Source organism: Squalius cephalus, assembly GCF_949319135.1.
Source record: "Squalius cephalus genome assembly, chromosome: 3".
Taxonomy (NCBI): Eukaryota; Metazoa; Chordata; class Actinopteri; order Cypriniformes; family Leuciscidae; genus Squalius; species Squalius cephalus.
Window position 1 is genome coordinate 20,574,844 of NC_137124.1, and position 20,812 is coordinate 20,595,655.

The 20,812-nt window shown below is 39.6% G+C and overlaps 1 protein-coding gene across 1 annotated transcript; it reads left to right on the forward strand.

Moving 5' to 3' along the window:
• Window positions 1–1,009: 1,009 nt before the first annotated feature.
• Window positions 1,010–8,146, forward strand: polr2m (RNA polymerase II subunit M). Its single transcript, XM_079866482.1, has 6 exons — window positions 1,010–1,303; window positions 2,559–3,116; window positions 3,612–3,819; window positions 4,070–5,061; window positions 5,163–5,319; window positions 7,097–8,146. The coding sequence occupies exons 1-4, from the start codon at window positions 1,194–1,196 to the stop codon at window positions 4,211–4,213; spliced, it is 1,020 nt and encodes a 339-aa protein (XP_079722608.1). The 5' UTR covers window positions 1,010–1,193; the 3' UTR covers window positions 4,214–5,061; window positions 5,163–5,319; window positions 7,097–8,146.
• The last annotated feature ends 12,666 nt before the right edge of the window (window positions 8,147–20,812 follow it).

Here is a 20,812-nt window from a genome sequence, read left to right on the forward strand (position 1 = left end):
TCATGACGTCACATGAAGATGAGTCAACAACTTATTTTTCTAAAGTATATTATAAAAATGTAATCTCTGTATTTTTTGCAATGTAAAAAAACAAACAAACACATTTTACTAAATAAATAAATCAATAAACACACTTCTGCACGTTTATTCAGAGATGCTTTATTCTCTGAATCTCGTTGATGAGCTCTGATCTACTTGATTTTGCCATTTAAAAATTATAATAATTTGTACCGTCATACCTCTCAAATATTTATTTTTGTTGTTATTGTATTTATTTTTGTTGTTAATGTTGTTATTGTATTATTACAGCAACATTTAAATATTTTGTATTCCTGCGCCACATGGGTAATATTTTCCAAAGCATTATTTCTCATCAAAATCAGAATATTTAAATTCCAAAATGTATGTATATCTATATATATTCAAAATTTGTTCAATGAAAGTGACTGAAATATTGCATACAATTCATTTTTGTATGGTATTTATGGAACTATATGAATGTGTATTTCTGCTCAATTCAACAGAGCGAAATAGAAACGCCATCTCCGTCATATACGACAAAATTAAATATGTAATTTATTGTAATAAATGTAATTTCATTAGTGTTATTTTGAACCTTCACAGTGGAGTGCATACCTTTGCCCAGCAGGTGGCGCCAGTGCAATAGTGTTTCTTTCTTTCTTTCTTTCTTTCTTTCTTTCTTTCTTTCTTTCTTTCTTTCTTTCTTTCTTTCTTTCTTTCTTTCTTTCTTTCTTTCTTTCTTTCTTTCTTTCTGTTCTTACGAAGCCTTCGAAAGCTTTTTTCTTCAATTCACACAACCTTTTGTGTCTTTCATGAATAATTGTGTAAACGACCATTTTAACAATAAAATACGGACACCAAACCATTTATGTATTAATTTTTTTAACAAAATGTTGTAATTATTACATTTATTTATTCAATCATTATTATTATTTTTTTTATTTTTTTTAAGAATGCCTGTTCAACTCTAGACGCCAGTTTTTGCTTTGGGTCTTTTATTTTGTAATATGGTGCGGTATTATCGTTGATTACTTCATTCATTGTCGCTGCTTATTTTTGACACATGGCGGTATAAGTGGATATCTAGCGCCACATCAGTCATGAAGCTTTATAGAGGGAACATGTCAGTGTAAGATTTGCACTTGGTTTACTCATTCTTCACAGATCTGATCATGTCGGCAGCGTGGACAGCGCGCCAGGGGGAAGTGGGTGATCTCAGAAACAAGAGTAATGATGAGCTCCTTGAGATACTCTCTCGACAAGAAAAGTTACTGTCTAATAAGTAAGTGATGTCCTCTACCTTTTTATTTGATTTTAGCCCCATTACCCTGAATATATAATCATAGTATATGTATATAAACCTACATTAAGATTAATACTGGCTAGAATACTGTGCATATTCTGGATCATTCCAGGTCCACTCACTCACTGGCGCCCCCACAGTAAACTTTCTTATTAGTCGTGTAAATATCATAGATACGTGTATCGTCCATCCCATGAGTGGCAGTGTACACTTCTACACACAAAAGTTGAGGCAATGTATAATTCAAAGCAACCCCCCCCCCCCCCATGTAATACAAATGAATTTGTTACATTGTTGAAGTAATTGATGAATTTTGCAACATTAAAGCTATGGTCTACGATTTCAAAGATTGTTCATTATTAATAACCTCGTTTAGATGCTGGTTATGGTTCTACAGTACAGTCCTAACAATATGAAGAGAAAAAAGAATGAAAAAAATCCATTCACTCTATTGGGTGTACAGCTGCAGAGAAGTTGACCAATGTAAGCTGTCCGGCCGGACAGCTTACATTGGTCAACTGCTCTCATCCAATCCCCCGCTCCTCTTGACGCTCGCGTCTCCACCCCACCGCACCCCACCCCGCCCCCCTCCTGCGTCATGAAATTTCGCGGGCAAGCAGCTGACAGTCTATGGTAGCTAGCAAAGTAGCATCAGCTCAGCAATGGAGAAAAAACAAACCAAAAAAAACGACGCTGACACGGCTGACTTTTTGTTGAGCAGGTAAGCATTTATTTTTTACTTTTATGGTGTGAGGTGTTACATAATAGCTTTTTATCAGTCTGACAACATGCTTATGCTGCCGGTCGGCATTGGAATGTTAGCCGTTTAGCATCGCCTATCACGGGTCAAAGTGATTATATTTCTTGAAGTGCTTGAATATATTTCAGTATATATTCAGTTTCTGTTCGAGCCGATCGGAATTTGAACAAGATGCGCCAATGTTTACTACCGGTGATCACAGCTTGACTGAGTGACGTTGTTTAGGTCGTTTCCCGGTGGGAGGGATCAGGTAGCACAGAAGGGAGGGGGGTGTGTGTGGAGGGGCGGGATGAGTTTTTTAAAACTTCACAACTGTCTCAGGCTTTCTCGACCGATTTTCAACATCGTAGACTACAGCTTTAACACTGTTATTGTCCTATTTATTACTATCAAGCTGCTTTGAAAAGTCTAATGTTAAAGTGTTATATAAATAAATATATCTAAATGTGAATTGTACTTTTGTGATCTTTTCAGGAGATTTGTTCAGAGCCTCCCAGATAAGGGAAAGAAGATTGCTGACTTTGTGGTGAAAGTACACCTTGCACTTGGACATCTGGAGGAGGAAGAGAGAAAACAAGCAAATTTAATCTCTGTCCGGACAGAGTTACAGGCTAAATATCAGCAAGCTCTTGCCAATCGAAGCACAGATAAGCATTTAGGCTCAAATTTGGACATAATTATTCCATCCCATGACGGAAAGGAAGCCAATGTTAATATTGATGAGGCTAACATACAGGAAAATGGTGGTTTGTTTGGCCGAGAGGAGTCTTTGACATCCCGTCCACAGGCTGCTGAAACACTAGGAACAGCCGGTGGGAATACACTGATGAAAGACACAGAGCTTGTGGAGGCGTTTGGACGAGTAACACTTGCTGAAAGTAACAACGCCTCCAACCAAGGCACCATCAAAACCCTGCCTTCTAGTAAGCCCTTTCTGGGTAATCAGCATCAGAAGAAACTACATTACATAGAGGTCCTGGAGAGGACAGAGAAAAGTGTGAATATGAGGAAGCCCAGATTCAAACCAAACCAGTTAGTGGAACTACACTGTCATTGCATGGCTTTGTATTTATTTTACTTTTTTAAATAAGCTGACATTTAATACTACATGAATACACTTCTTATTTCCTTTACAAATTAAGTTTCCTTATAGTTTGTTATAGTTGTAATGAGAATATTGGTCCAGTTGTAATAAAAATTGACTTTTTACTTTGTTGGTGCACATTACTAGTCTCGCTGTGAATGAATCTGCAAATTAATGCACTCAAAAAAAATGGGTAAAAATTTGTCTGGGTAATCTTACATCAATCTTACAATGATCTAGAATGTGAGGAATATAATTTTATGGATGTTTAACATTAAACACTTTACTTGTATAGCTTCAGGTCTCAGGTTAATTTGCCCTTGCATGGTGCTAGTAAAAGCCAAGTCATGGGTTCAAGTCCCAGGAAATACTTAAACTTTTAAAATCCATAGTTTAAATGCTCTGTAAGTCACTCTGGATGAAAGTGTCTGTGCTTTCCTTAGGTTAAGTGTAAAATCGACATCTACATCACCCAGTCAGGCCTCTGGCAGCACCACACCACTTACTGCAGAGGCCAGAAGACAACAAGACCGAAAACACCTGGATGACGTTACTTCGGCTAAGTTTCCACCCCTGCACCACAGTCCTGCCCAGCTGCTGTCATTAGAGGAGTCATCTTACCTTCAGCAAGAGCAGACCAGAAGGCACCTGGTAGGTTGAAGATGTCTTTCTCATAGATAAAGTGAGAATTGAATGATCAAAGTGATAAATGACATTTCTAAGCATCTGAGGCCTCAAAAATCTCAACCTTTTTGGAAGGCTGAGAGGAAGTACTACTTGAATATTCCCGGCTGAGAGTATAAAACCTATACGTGTTTGCCTCTTGTGTGTTTTTGTTCCTGCCTCATTGTGTATTCAGGAAGTAGTACATTCATGTAATTGTGTATACTGTTCATTTCAGGAGTTGCAGGCCAAACAAGCTGCCCAGAAGCTGGCAGATGGTCTGAGTATCAGGATGGAGAGTTACAACCCAGAAGGAGGCCCACTGGAGGCCTACAGAGAGGTGCATGATGATGGGGCCCAGCTTTCCTCAGAGGAGGACTGACCGTGGGGCCCTACAGGCAGGGTACTGGCTTGCTGATATGTTTGGCCTCTTGCCCTGGACCAGCTCTCGGCCTTGAGCCCATGCTTCAGGACCCTGGAGAGAGGCTTTTAAGCCAGACGACAAGAGGATGTCTCTTCATGAACTGCATTGACAATGCTTTCAGATTCTGCCAAGGAAGATAAAACAGCAGGTTGAATCAAGTTGAGAGTTATTGTGTTGAAAACCCGAACATTTTTGCATGTGGAAATGTTACTATCCAACAGTAACAGATTATTTTGGCAAGCCAATTCCGAAAATCTACCTTGGCAGGTCCACACCTGTTGTCTTGTATAGAATAATATAATTTGAAGCTTTTATCAGCTGTTCCTTCAAGGGTGTACTTCATGTGTTATTGTGAAGATGGTAATAGAATATTTTTGTATGACCTTTCTTAGTGTTTATTTAAAACAAAACCCTCTGAATTGACCTCCAAAGCTTGTGATTGGTTCTTTGAATCGGATAACAAAAACCGCAGTTTCATAAACTAAAGGTGGAAGCACTTAGTGTTTTGTCACTTGAGCGCAACAGCTTGGGAGACGTCTGTCTCCCTCCCTTTTTGCAGCATTGTTTTGATAACCGCCTCACTGGTTTGATTGGAATGAGTCAGCCGTCGTTTGAAGGGAGGGATGTTGTTATCAGTGCAGAAATCTGTGACATGCCTCAGATGATTAATATATGTAATGTGAAATATCGAGGCTTGAAGGAATTAGACCAATTGGTGGAGTACATCTGGATTGTATTTAGATCGTGTTACTGCATGAAGTGGCAATGCATTCTGGGATGGCAACAAAAGACAGACGTGACATATGGTAAATGCAATTTCCAAAGCCATCAACACTGATAAAGAATTCCTAAAATTCACTATTTTATCTTCTTAGGATGTAAAAATGTTTTTTTTTTTTTTTTTCAGGAATCTTTATATTTAGATGCAGAAAAAGAAGTTTGAAGGAAGGAAATCCAAATCCTTGCCGCTCTGCAGTTGATGACCTGTGATAACCTCTAGTAATTGCTTCTGCCCGTTGATGGGAACTGCTGCCTCAGAAAAAAGATCCTAACACATCTGGCAGGTTAGTGTTTAGACACCGTGTGTGACGAACTCCAGAGTGCCTTACCCAGACGTCTCGTGATAAATATGTCAGACTTGTCCAGAAAGAATCTCCTCTCTACTGGTAATAATTAAGTCTAACTTGCATACAGAGGAAAAAAGACTGATATCAATTACACACTAGATTCCTGTGCTGATCAGATTCGCTCGTGAGTACATAGATATGCTTGAGTTGGACATGCGTTCTGACTGTGTCTTTAAGTTGTTTCTTTTTAGCTGTAGTGTTTGCTTTCCACATACCCTCACACCCATCGTCTCGGATCAATGAATGGCTCGTAAAGTCATCTGCAAGTGGTCTTGCAGATAACTATCAAATGATCTACCAAAAGTGTGAAATTGTGCCCTGAGAGAATGAGCAACATTTTTGAGCCGTGAGGGGGATTCAAGGATACAGTTGTTGTTTTTTTCTTGAAGTGCCCTTTTAACAGACTTGCCAATAAAAACACATCTTATTGCGGTAGAAGATATAAATTATAATTGTGCAGGACATAAAAAGGTTGTAACAGTACGATCAAATGACGAACAACACTTAAAAAATGATACCTATATATATTTTTAAGGCACCTTTATTTTGGCACTCTCCTCAACTTTGCGCAATGTCCATCTATTACCCCCAAAATGTTAATTCTCGTTTAAACTCACCTGTCAGGGCTCGACAATAAGGACTGCCCGATGGTCCAGGGCCACCGTGAAAGACTGGACAGCGATCTGGACAGTTGACAGATCTGTCACTGTCCCAATCGGACCAGTGCTTGAATCCTCACAAAACTTTATCATTTGCCTGTATTTTAAGCCTTGCCAATTTAAACATTTAAGCAAAGAAGACACGAAAGAGAACTCATTTTGGTACTCCCACGCTATGTGAGAAGTTTTCAGTGCGCACACATCAAAAGCACGCACACAGAGAGCCACCTCTCAGATAGCGCGCAAATGCTTACTGAATTGAGTTATCTTTCCCTTCTTTTATGTGCTTGAACGGATAAAGTACAGACAAAATTATGTCAAAATGTCCAAGCGAGTATTCTCGTAAACACAGTCGGTTATGTCGTAAGTAAATCTAAACAGTCGAGAAAGACAACACGTCTTTCAGTAAGTAAATTTGCATTAGCTCTTAAAGTTAAGTTTTGTAACTCTAAAAAAAAGAAACTACTATTTTTCTACAATTGGAGTACCTAATTTTTGCTGTTTCCTAATGAGGATTTGCACTAGATTTTACACACTGCACATTTTAGCAAGCCTGAAAGACTTTCTTGACTCTTGTCGTGTCATTAGATCACTGATCTCATTTGTGACTTGATTTTTTCCCCACTATTAATTTTTCTTTATTATTTAAAAAGCTAAATTTAACTTTTTTTGTTGTTGTTGTGGATGTCCCAATTGGGGTACAGGTTGTGCAATTTCCAGAGAAATGTTCATGTTATATATTTTGGTTGCATTTGTGAGCTTATAAAAAAATTTACTGGTTGTGTAAAACAGGCACATAATATCATAATAACGAGAAATCAATCAATATACCCCTGAATCTAATCAAATCATAATCTTATTGCAGAATTGTTTGAGGTATTGGCAAGTATCGTATCGCTGGCTATGAGAATTGATATCAAATCTTACCATGATGAAATGTCCGCTTTACACCTTTTGATAATGCTCTGCTCTTAAAGGCATTTTGATACATCACTGCTTTGAGACATAAATCTGTCATTGTCCCTCACCTTAATCTTTTCTCTGTCTATCTATAGGTCCAGTTTCACAGTAAATCTGGGCTCTAATAAGACTGCTCGGAGCAGGTCACATACTCTAATGCAGTGGTTCACAACCTTTTTTTGACTCCAAGGCCCCCTTTGTCCGAGACAATATTCAAAGGCCCTCCCATCAAATCTGATATGTACCTCTGGTACTGCTGTTGTAATAAAACAAACAAACCCCAAAATTCAGCTTATTTTTAATGTGGTGTTGTTGTTGTTTTTTGTTGTAATTATTATGTAATGTTATTGGGGCCCCACTAGAGGTTAGTTGAGGCCCCCTATAGTAGCCCGGCCCCCTATTTGAGAACCATGCTGCTCTAATCTAATCACTTAAATCTATGTAATGTGCTGTTTCCCCCCCACATTTAATTCTGTAGTTCAAATGTGTTTGATAGAAATAATTAATTTTACAGTGCTTAGTTGCCAACACAGAAATCTGTACCGGATATAGACTAATTAAGACAATGGCAATGAATCATTTTTATAAATATATTTGCTTTTAAATCTGATTTGTGTGTGGTTTTGATACAGCGGTTATTGCAGGAAGGAGAGGGTGTGTCAGTGCTTAGAATGAGAAACCTCAATATTGACTGTTGGCTGTAAAGATGTCTGGATTTATGCTGTAGCCTAGGATTGGCTTTGGAAATGTTGTGAATGAGGTTGCTGCTGTTGAGAGAAACACTGCTTATATCATTCCTGATGTCTTCCAGCAGTGCAGTAATATGATTAGGAAAGACATCATGATTCCACATCTGCTCCTTCACCAAGTCCATGCAAATAAGTGCAGTGATGGGAATATTTAAGTACGCAAAAAGGAGTGGGAATGATTATCTCTGCTATCTTTAGTACTTGACTTTACTAACAATTCTGACAAAAATTCTGTGGTGGCAGCACCATGATTGTTTCAGACAATTATGCCATAGATCTTTGGTATATCATATTGTCATGCCTTATTATTTACATAGCACTCTAAGGTAATTATTGATTGAACACCATTATTTTACTATCATACCATGTCCAATAAAAATGGTGATACCCTGCTACTAATTCCAAGTCGAATCAAAAAAAAATTCTTTTCTGTCATAATTTACTCGCCCTCATGTATCTTAAAATATCTTCTTCTGTGTTCCACTGCTTCCACAGAAAAAAAAAAGAGTGAGTAAACAATAGCAGAATGTTCCTTTTTTAGTTGAGTTGAGTGGATGCATGACAGATTAATGAACCTAAAAGCATGATTATTTAGTCACTTTGTTTGCAATATGTGTCCTTTTCTTAAAGTATCACAAAGGGTTTTGCTACCCTGGCAAGCCAAAACTGTTTTTTGATGAGACAGCAGATGGCAGCAGTGCTTCTGTGTTTCACATGCTGAACAAAACCCTCTTTTTCAGTCTTTTCGATTGAGAGGGTTCATATCTTGTATGTATTTTGTCTGAGTAGATTTTTAATGTAATTATTCCTAGCCATGAGATCTTTATATTGCCATTTAGTGCAATTTACTGATGTGAGCTCATTGAGATGCTTCAGCATCATTTAGTTGCCATTAATGGCTCCAGCTTTTTGCCATTCCTTTCATTGGCTAAATCATCTTGAAAGTGTTATGGGTAATTTGATACACATGTATGCTGAAATGATGGTTGTATGTTTAGCTCAGAGCTCTAATAACTATATAATATCAGCCTGAGTGGGGTTTACACCTGCAGAAGATAATGTTTATTCCCTAGATGATCCTCCAGAGCTCTACCAGATCATTCCACGTTCCAGTTTTAAATCATAGTCCACATGTGCTTAAACAAACTGTTGTTCTAAGAAGTGTGCTTAACAATTATGAGATGGCTCTTCCATCTCAAAAGCATGGAGAGAGAGAGAGATGGGGAGATTAATAACCGCCAAAAAACTGCCAGCATTCTGCTCAGCCTGGCACGGCTGTAAAGCCTGTCAAAAACTCATCATGGTGAGGAAGCCGCCTCAGCAGGGATGCTTCGAGCTGCCAGGGCACGGTGGGGGAAGAAAATGGAGCCGCTTGCCCAGCAGCGTGTGATCATAATGAGGAGGAAAATTCCCATTCTTGTATCCAGATTAATGTAACAACAACAATGTGCTTTTGTCCAATTTTTTTTCTCCACCCTCTCGTATTACTCAAAGCCTCCATTCCCTTTTCCATCCATCAGCTGTACTGCGAGCATAGAGTTACTGAGTACAGTTGCATTGCCGGTTTAATGCATCTCTTGGGTGGGATCTCACATAGATGTACTTGCATATTGTGCGAGTTTCTGGTTCTTTAGCAAGCCGAGGAAAATCGATTCCGGTTACCAGGCATCCGAGTACCATCTCCAAGCAATGAGCCTCTCTATCTGTGTACATGTGTACATGAGGTCAGTCTCAAGCTGTCTGTTGATGAATGCAGTGTAATGCTGTTTTTAATTATTTCCATGCTATTCAAGTGAAATCATGCTTTCTCATTTCTGAATGCACCAATTGACAAGCACCAGGAGTGTGAATTAGCAGCAACTCGGGGAATACTGACAGACGTTACAAATGGAGAGTGCTAACTTCATTTAAAGGGTCATGAAATACAGTCGGAGACATGTCAAATATTTTCAATGCCCACTTTGCTGCGTTGCAGGTGCGAGAGAGGCAAACCCATCTGTAAAAAAAAAATAAAAAAATCTTTTTTTGGGACTTGACTGCTCTGTGTGCTAGATCTGGTGTTTGTCATTTCATTCTAGATTTATTTCCCTATTGTCAGATTCTCTTATAATATATACGACTCCAGCATGACTTGTAAAGATCTGCTCACTGGGCCTTTGGTCATACAACAGAAGTAAAAGCATGCAGTAAAAACAAGGCAATTCTCCTCAGCCAAGCTCATAACAATTACAGGGCCTTGATATGGACCCATAGCCTTGTTTATGTGTTGTAATGTTGTCTGCGTGCCAAGACAACCTTGAGTGCTAGGAGCCCTGGTGATTCTGATTGGCGCTACGTGTTGACTTTGCTAGTCTGCAGCTGGCTTATTAGACTGCAAGTTTTATTTGTGTGTGTGGATCTGTTTGCGTCCTAATTTGTTTATTTACATAAGCATTCTCTCCACAATCCCTCTGTCATGAAAACCGGAGCCTCATCTCCTCAAAAAGCAAACATATTTTTCTAATGAGGGAAGAGATGCTTTCCAAGCCCATAATGATCTTAAGCTGTGGAAACCTGACTGTATTAAAATGCAACAAGTAGGTTTAACATTCTTTTAATTGACTACTTCCTCTGCGCTGTCATTTTTTTCAGTCAGTATTATAACCTTTGACCTCAAGTGCCCTGTTTCTAACATAATACTTAGCCAGAATTCAAATGAGTGGAATTCATAGAAACACCTCCTTGTTATGGCCCGAGGAGTGATTCAATGGGCGTGGAGTTTTATTCTGTGCTTTAACTACATTTCAACGGGATGTTTGTCTTCCTGTGCTTTTCTGTTCGGTACCAATGTTAAACGAAACATTATTGCGCACAGGACCGTGACAATTGTTGAAATGTATCACAAATTGGCAATCGCTCATCGCCTCAAGGTGGTAATGCTGTCTTTTACAGGTGCCTCAGTTTAGAGTAATATAAAGCAGAGCAAGAGAGAGAGGAAACAGATTGGATGACTTTCCATATCCTCCTTTTGCTTCTATACCATTGAAAATTTATTTTGCCCTTCATTCTTTTTTCTTTTCCTTCCCTTTGTTTCCTCTCATCAGATTTCACATGCAGCGTGGGACCCCTTCACAGACAGATGGTGTCGCTCACACAAGTGGTGCCCTGTTCAGTCACATATCAGATTCGTTCTGTGTGGATACTCAGGCATGGCTCTTTGGGAGAGGGAGGAACCCTGCAAAAGTGACAGGTCATTTGATGCCCCCCACTGATCTCATGTCTCATCATGCTTTGATAAGCATTGTGAATTTCAGAGGCAGGAAGAGGGACGACACACAAAGTGACTCGCTCTGCATGACTTAAAGGGTGGAGTGTTTTTTTTTTTTTCTTAGACGTTTCTTTTTTCTTTCTTTTTTTACCAGGAAGAGAAATATGTCACCACAGACAGTTATTGAAGTACCTTTAATGGCCAAACATAATCCTGGACATTCATTAGTTTCAGGACATTCTTTGAACATTGATAATTCTTTGTTCCTCTTTTTCATCTCATGTTTTGACAGGTTTGCATGCAGTAAATTTCTGCAGATAGTAATTTCACCAAGATGATATAGTTCCCATTGATGTTTTATTCATCCTCTACTTAAAATACCCCCTCTCTTGTTTTTTTCTCCTCCTCATTACTTCCCAGAAATAATCACAAACATGTGATACCCAGACAGACTGTATAAAAAGCACCTCACGGCAGAGGCTCTTCGTTGTGTCAGAACTGTCTTTGGTTATCTTATGCTTTCGGCTCATGCTTTGACAGCTCCAGCTTGTTCTCCCACTAAGTTGGCTCCCCTTAAAAACAAAGGAAAAGAAGACTGAAAACAAACTAAAGAAACATTTTAGAATAAACTGCATGACTCAGTTTGGTTAAATAAATGAATTCATTAGAAATTATGAACTTACTATAAATTAACGATATATATATATATATATATATATATATATATATATATATATATATATATATATATATATATTATTAAATGCTATAAAAAAATACATACTTGCGCACACACACACATATATATATATATATATATATATATATGTGTGTGTGTGTGTGTGTGTATGTATGTATGTATGTTTTTATAGCATTTAATATCTAGGAGTTATGTGTGTAATATATGTATATGTCAAACTCTAGTGCAGGCTGATGGGTCCTTCATGCAAACTGCTGACAATCACATCGTTACCTACATGGCATAAGCTGATTGGTTCCTGTTGCATCTATAGCAAATGAGCTTGCTTCTCAACGTTTAAATAGTTGGTCAGTGTTTCCTGTAGCAGTTTTCAGTGCATTTTCAGAGTTCCTCTGAAACCCTCCACTTTCCTCAGGTCCAAATGAATGGAATGGATCGGCTACGGGTAATTTCAGATATGCTATTTATTTGTGCAGCAGCATGTCTTGCTTGCTCACAGCAGCGTGTCTATGGCCCTGTCCCAAATGGCACACTTCATATGCACTTTCGGTCTTGTGGACTTACATTGGCTGCCGTATGCGCATGTCCGTTAAGTCCGTGAGACCGTAGGGTGTCCCATTGGTCATTTTAGGTCTCAGAAGGGTGCTCGCGAGCGCCCCCATTCGGTCGATTTGCGCCCTCGATGTGCACTTTTGCCGAGCCCGCACTGATGCGATCTCCGCAGCAGACTTCTTCCCGACAGTCAAAGCGGCATTACGTCACGAAAGTGCAGACTCAGAGAAAGATCGCGAGGGCTTAAGGTGCCATTTGGGACAGGGCCTATGTTTTGGCAGTAGCAAGTCTCTGCACTTGCTCTGCAGCCGCAATATCAGCAGAAGCAGCAATAATCAACAGAAGCAGCATAGCAGATCTATTCTGCCAAGACCAAATACATTAATATTGTCATATCCATTACCATGCTAAGGTATATAAAGTATATATATACAAGGAGCTTATTTTGCAATAATGACCTGACTTCATCATCCCTTATAATTAAACATGACGTAACAATTATCACTAGTATATTTATAAATCAACATTAACCTTGATTAATATGCTATAAATGCTATCAAAATTTAACCTTATAGTAAAGTGTCACTGGAAAATCATATGGCACTTCATGGCATTTGATGAAATGTATGACAATCTGTTATATATTTAACATTTAATGACTTTCTGCACACTACAACATGATTTATCTATATTTTTTCTTCTCTATAACAAACCTTATTGATCACAAAGACACCCATTGGGCCATTATTGGCTTAGCTCGGGCTCATTGAGGCGATGATGAAAACGTTATTCCTTTAAAGTGTAAACACCCCATACTCTCAACGGGACATATGGTTTCCCACTCTCATAGAGCCCCAGACAGTTATGTTTCCTATAGCTCCTGGCCTCTTGCCCACCCTGGTATACACAGAGAATGACAAAAGTGAATGATGGGGTTAAGAGAATCTCTTAAAAGCAAAGCAGGAACTGGCAAAAGGAAGTAAGCAGCAGTGATTGAACTTGAGCTCCTATGTGACTATTAGTGCTGACACCTGCAACCCATTTTATCTCAGGTTCGTGATTTTAGAGACAATAAGGACCAAAGTTTGTGCTGGGGAGTAGTTCTGTTTGATTTGTTGAATGATGAATGTGGATCTCAAGAGGACCATTCTAGTAGAATAAAGTGCATTACTACATTTGCATGCACAATTATAATTGAGATATAGGCTGCATCCGAAATCACATACTTCCCTACGATATAGTAGGCAAAAAACAGTATGTGACAAAAGAAGTATGTCTGAATTCACTGTAGTCATAAAACAGGAGGCAAAAAGTACCCGGATGACCTACTACTTCCGGCGAGATTCTGAAGTGTGCATATGATGGATCCCACCGGAGAGGGTTTATGAACGACAGTGAAGTGATGTAACTGACGCTGTTAGGTCACATGATAATGACAACATGGCGGATGTAGTACGCCCAGATTACATTCATACCACATGCATTCATAAAGAACATTTTTAGCGTTCTTGAATTACACCTACTCAAGAGAGTATGCAATTTTGGATGCAGCCATTGTCTCAATTTCTCTAAGTATGCACAATGTGTAATTGAATATTTGAAGAATTAAATCCATCACACATCTGTCTTTCAGAGAGTGCTCACAACAGTAAGGTTATAATCTGATTAATGCGTATATATGCTGAACGTAGCAGAGCTACAATTGCATTATTCGATCTGTTAGTACAACTTTGCAAGAACCTTACTGGTGCAATTTCATCTGTACTACCCATGTGAAAAAGAAGTGTGCTTAATTGTATTAAATGTGCATTTGTATTGTACTTCAAATCTTAAAGTATATATATTTTTAAAAACTACTTGCAGATAATATATTAATGAAATAAAATTCCACTTAAAGAGAGTAGACTTTCATGTTTTTTTTAAACACACTCAAGTACACTTTAAAGTGCACTTTGTAATAATGCTAAAATAAAATTTTTACTTGAGTACAAATCTTGAGTTTTAAATCATAGTTATGTAGTAGTCTATTCAATCCTACTTAAGTGATTTAAAAAATTAAATAAAAAAACACTCTGAATTTTAGCGAACTGCATTTAATATAAATGTCAGTTATAATAAATTTTCTTTTAATTGCAATTGATGTAATTAATTGTCCAAAAGCATTGCATTCAGTTTCGCACTTATGTTTTTTTAAAGTATATTTTTTCTGTAATAAGTATTCTTTTCAAAGTATATTAAAGTGTACTTAATTTTCTCAAGAGTACAGTGTTTACATGATATTAAAACAGACTAATTATTACTTTAGTCTGACTAAAATCAAACTTTTTAAAGTGCATGTAAACATTCTTGATGTGTTATACAAAGACATAAAAAATAAAGGCACAGATAGAAACCGAGAACCAGAGCAAGCGATATATGCGTTTAAAATAATAGCTCTGAGGTCCTGAGACAGGAAATGATGCCATTAGAAAGATCTCAGCATAGCAAATCAGCGTCTCAAACATCTGTGCTCTACCCATACTCTTCTGATGTATGGAACAGTTTAAGCCTTAAACACAACTTTACTTAATCACCGCTTGAGTCATTACTGGTATTTTTGGCTTTAATTGAAATGATCCATTCGGCTGTTGAGAGTGGCGGCGTGTCAGCTTGAGTGCATTGAACCAAAGTGATGAAACCTTTGGATTAACTGTACAGGCACACGGCTATGACGACGGAAGAGTCATTTGTCCACCCATTAAGCTAATGTGCTGTCCCTGTTCAGCCACATATCACTGAGGGTGCATAGGGGAGCTCTCGAAAGAGGTGGATTGTAGCCAAGCTTATTCTCTCACCTTAACCTTGCCTGGCCATATAAAAGAACATCTGAGAAGCTCCATGCCAGAACAAAATACTTTGGCTTTTCGCTGAGGCAATAAAGCAATTTTTTGTTCACCATAGCTTAAACAGGGCCCCCTGAAATAGCTCTTTTGTCTTGGCTTGAGTTTCTTTTTAACTAACTTTTCCTTGTCTCTCTCTCCCCAAATATTGTTCCTCAACATATGATTTTTCAATGCTCTATGTCATTGTTAGCAATAACCTCACCCCTCATTTCTCGCCTCCCTTGGGTGTGGTAGTGGATGCCAGTTTGTAAACATAGGCATTGCTCAATATGATCATTCCTTTATATTTTCCATCGTCATAATTGTGCACACATACTGTTCTCATGATATGAAGTGTAAATACCTCAGCGCTGTCTGTCAGTGTGTGCCCAGTGCATTTGCAATTAGGACCGAAGCAAAAACACACTTAACACCTTTCTCTCTCATGAGAAATATACGTGTGTGTGTGTGTGTGTGTGTGTGTGTGTGTGTGTGTGTGTGTGTGTGTGTGTGTTGAAGAGGAGTGTGTGTCCAGTGCAGAGCTTTGTTAAATAATAATCGCCCACTGTTAAAGTGACTCCTCGCAGTCTGCCCAGAAAAACACATCCCGCAGTGAGAGAAAGGCTTTCCTGCGCAACCATGGCCGATACACCCAGCTCTGGGTCAGAGAGGTCTGAGTGACATCATCAGAACTGGACAGCTCAGTGCCAAGAGCAGAACTGCCTAGACGATTGAAGTGCTGTTGTAGTCTCCCTGAAAAGGGGAACATAGAAATATTAAAATACAGAAAGACACTTGTTGCGTTTCCCTCGATCTCTGTATTATGAGTGGGGGTAGCGGAGGATTTAGTTGAAACCGGAACAGTTGAGGAAATACCACAGTTCTCTGGAAGCAGTAATGGAAGTGAAACAGAGACTATGCCTAAGCGTAGACCACCAAAGATCTTTAGATATGATAAAATTGGGTCTCCCTCTTGTTATGGCCTTACTGCACTACCGTTCCATACCATGCCTCAAGTATAGCCAGTATACTATTATGGAATGTAAGTTAAAATACTTTCTTGAATAGACCCTCTTAGTTTTGTCTCAAGTCAATGAACTACATTTCAGGAATTGAAAAAAATACTGAATTGAGTAGTTGAACAGGACTCTTCCTCAGGGACTCAAATTTAGTGCGAGTACATGAACATTTGACACGCACCTCACAGACATCCAATGCTGACATCCAGTGTAGTCTGAGACTAAATGAATCAATCCATAACTGGATGAGCCAGACAAACTGAAACTTATGTACTGATGTTGGGACGAGGAAACAAAACTGAAAGTAACAAAATAGTTCCAGTCTGTAACCAAAAGGCATAATGTTGAATTACAAAACTGAATGTAAAAAAAAGAGTTCCAGTCTGTAACCAGTATGCATTTGATGAATTGCACTCATATATTGATGTACGATTGAGGAGACAATGTTGAATGTATCAAAAGAGTTCCAGTCTGTAACCATTATACTGAGTATTTATTTCATTGGTTTATGTAGTTTGTTATGGTGCAGTACCGAAAGACTCCAGCAGGGGGTGGGGCGAGCATGGAGAGTTATTATCAGGCACACGGTTCCCTTCCCCAGGTAAGTCACTGGCTGGTGTATCCTGACTGAAACAATCATCATTCCTCTCGAGCTCTGTTGTTTCTACTGCATGCCTTTCGACTTGAGGCGTTTCTTCACGTTCAGCCACTTCCTGTAGTAGCTGGATGTCAATGACATAATAGTCATCCTCATCATCCTCTACCTCTCCATCCAGCTCTCTCCTGACTTTCGCTGGTCTGGCATCTTTTCTTTTTGGTTTTACAGGTGGGAGCCCCTCAGTTTCCAACGGTAAGTGATCACATGGTAATAAGAGGTTTCTGTGCATGATTCTCGATCTCCCTTTTCCATGTTCAGGTCTCAGTTCATAAATAGGAACATCATTTCCCACTTGTTTAACAACAACATGAATTGAGTCCTCCCAATGATTTCTCAATTTTCCAGGTCCACCTAGTCAAATTCCAGACCAACACACGGTCGCCAGGACTCAGTACTGTGCTCCTTACTTTGCCATCAGAGTTTCTCTTATTTTTCTGGGCAGCTTTGTGAGCATTTTCCCTTGCAATAGTGTATGCTTCTTGCATTCCACGTTTCCATTGTTCCACATAATTCTGGTGACTATCTCCATCTACATCAGATTGAACAACATGTCGACAGGTAATCTCGGAGAGCGGCCATACAAAAGATAGAATGGGGAAAACCCTGTCACTTTGGTGCGTGTACAGTTGTAAGCAAATATAAGCTTGTTCAGAGAGTTCTTCCTATTGGTCTTATCTTTGTCTGTGAGGGTGTTAAACATCTGTAGCAAGGTTTGATTAAAACGTTCTATCTGGCCGTTCCCCTGTGGGTGGTAAGGGGTTGTTCTCGAGCCAGCTACTCTGCAGTACTTGCTGAGTTGTGAAAAGAGTTGATTTTCAAACTCACCTCTTTGATAGTGATGAATGCGCATCAGAAAGCCTAACTTTAGGGCATAATCATTGAATATTTTATCTGCCACTACCTTGCCTGACTTCGACGTGGTCGGGTACGCTTGCGCAAAGTGTGTAAAGTGATCCACAATTACTAAAATATATTCATAGCCACCTTTTCTTTTGTTTTAAACATGTACAACTCATAACATGCTGTTCTGTTTCACGCTGCATATATGGCCAAAAGAAGCAGTCTCGAATCAAAGATAGTGTCCTGTCGGTTCCCTGATGTCCCATTTGGTTGTGCAGTTCTCTCAACACTGTGATTTTATGTTTGTAAGGTATTACCAGCTGTTTTCTGTGGGCAGTTTTCCTCCAGAGGACTCCATGTTCATTTACTTCCAGTTTGTCCAGTTCCCTGGCTATACAACGACTCTGTGGGCTGAAGTCCTTCAGCTTGCAACGCGATGGCTTTCCTCCGCACAACTTACACTGCAACACCGGTCCAGTGTGTGGGTCGTCTTCCTGATCTTGTCGGATTTACATCCTCAGCAGATATTGCCATTGACCATGTTGCAGTCATCTCTGACTGTAATCCTACCGACTGCACGGCAGCTCCTACTGCATCATATGAGATTTCCTCAGTGAAGTTATCCAGCGTTGTATCTGCATCTAATGGCATCCTAGATAAAGAAATCAGATAAGAAATCAGCATCTGTGTTTTCCTTGCCTGGGCGATACTTAATAGTAAAGTTGAAGTCTCATCTAATTCTGCCACCCATCTACTTCCTGTAGCATTTAACTTAGCGGTGGACAGAACATATGTTAGTGTATTATTGTCACTGTAGACTGTGAAGAAGGGTGCATAATAAAGGTAGTCGCGGAACCTCTCAGTTATCACCCATTTAAGAGCAAGAAATTCCAATTTACCTGAATGGAGGTAATAGTTTTTCTCAGATTTTGACAACGAACGTGATCCATATGCAATTACACGGAGCTTCCCGTCTTGTTGCTGATATAATACAGCTCCAAGTCCCTTGTTAGAAGTGTCTGTGTATAACACAAATGGCTTAGAGAAGTCTGGGAATGCAAGAACTGGGGGTTGAACCAGGCAATCTACCAGTTTCTCAAGAATCTGTTAATGGGTATCAGTCCATTCAATGAGTGTATGTGATGGCACTACGCTTACACTTCTCTTTCTATTGGATGTCCTCCCTTTTGGGTGCAGCTTTTGGGCATCTTTCTCCTCTGTTGCCAAATCAGGCCCTTTAGTTAAGTCATACAGGGGACCAGCAATGCGGGAAAAGTCTTTCACGTAGTGACGGTAATAACTTAATAACCCCATCACTTGTCTCAACTCACCAACTGTACTTGGTCTCTTCTCTTTCAGAATCCTAATGGCAGCAGTGTCGGCGGTGTTTGTTTCCTTCGGCAGACACTATCCTTCTAAGGTAACGGATCTCAGTTCTGAATAGCTCACATTTACTGGGTTTTAATTTGATGCCGTACTGCCTCTGTCTCTGTAGCACTTTTCTGACAGCTTCAACATGACTCTCAAATATTTTACTAAAGACAAGTGTGGCGACTAGGTATGGAACGCAGATTTTGTCACGGAGGCCCTCAAGGCATTCCTCCATACAGCGCTGAAAAGCAGCTGGCGCTGGCGCATTCTTGAGCTGCAACTTTTCAATACAGCCTGTATCGCTATCACATCAGGAAAAATAGCCTGACTCTTCCCATCTCAGCATCTAACAAACTATCTGTCTCTTGTCTTCTTCTAGGTGGCTTAGATCGATTGGGGGGTCCCAGAGGTCTGCATCCGCTTTCTGGTTTTTAGCATGTTCAATCTCAATACTGCTTGCTTCAATAGGTGAGTGTGTGTGCGAGGGTGTACTAAGTGGACACACAGACACAACAGGCTGTACAGTGCCAACAGTGCCAATTTTACCTGTCAGCATAATATCATGGGCGGTTGAATTTTGCACAATGAGGGTGATGTGTGGGGGTGCTCCCTTTTTAATCTCAACTTGGGTATCACAAAACTCAAGTCCATCTGGCCACTGGCCATTGTCATCAGGCTCAAAAACTAACATTGTGTCCTCTTTCAGTGGCTTAGTTTGTACTCTGTACTCTGTTTGTCTGTACTCTTAACTTGCATAATACTGTGGCTCGGTACATTCACTTTATAACAAGCTGTTCTCACAAGATATTCACTGGTACGTTCAACACTCACTGTCTTAATGAATGCTCTGGCCATTTTTTTCTGCAGGTTAAGGAAAGCCTTAGTCACCATTGTAATTAGTTTTTAGCACCCAAAACACCTAGGCCTTGGACGGGGTGTGGGGTATCTCTGTGGTGCAAATCTCTGCTGAAACTGGGCCGGCGCCACAACTCGCCTGGGACATGCACCGCCTGCCATTTTGACGAAGAGCAGTAGGGCTCTCTGTGTTCCAAGGGACAAACTGAGGCTGAGAACTCATTGTGTGTTGGGCTGACTCACAATCCATTTCCCTAGTGACAGAAGAGTTCCATTTTGTAGCATGATCTGTCTTTTGGATGGTCTCTCGGATCTGCGCCATCTCGGTTTTGAGGTCTTTTAACAATACCATATCTGCTTTGAGACCCTTTAAATCTGACAACACATCTGGGGGCAAAGTAACAGTGTGCTGCTGAACTGCCTGTTTTCTATCTCCACTGGTATCACTGGACTGTACAATGAGCATACCTGCTGACCACTGTGGTGTCTGCCGCCTTTTATCTTGTCTCTCTTTCTCATTCCCACATGCTATATTGAGTCTCTCTAGAAGCAACTCATCTGAGGTGGTAGGATGCAACGGGTAGGGTTGGAGGTCAATTTTGATGTTATCACTCTGCAGACCTGTAATTATAGTGTGCATGAACATGCTCTGTACGAGTACAGGATCATACTTCAGATTCGACTCTGCTTCTTGTGATGCGAACAATATTTGTTTGCCTAAGTTCCATCGCTCAAATTAAAAAGTTCTGTGGGGTCTCCTTATTGTTCTGCACTTATAGATAAGCTGATTATAAAGCTGTTTATAAAGCAGGCAGAGACAGATCACTTTTACCTTCAAGGTAGCTTCGCAGTTGCAGACCAGGTACAATGGCCCTGATAACAGCATCCACTATTTCTACCTTTGAATACCCTCTGCTAAAGCCATTCTCAATTTGACATGCTAAACTGGAAAACGTGAG

Coding starts and splice junctions, on each gene's coding strand:
- polr2m (XM_079866482.1), top strand. CDS start 1,194: ATGTCGGCAGCGTGGACAGCGCGCCAGGGGGAAGTGGGTGATCTCAGA. Junction 3,117..3,611: donor CCCAGATTCAAACCAAACCA/GTTAGTGGAACT, acceptor TGCTTTCCTTAG/GTTAAGTGTAAAATCGACAT. Junction 3,820..4,069: donor AGCAGACCAGAAGGCACCTG/GTAGGTTGAAGA, acceptor TGTTCATTTCAG/GAGTTGCAGGCCAAACAAGC.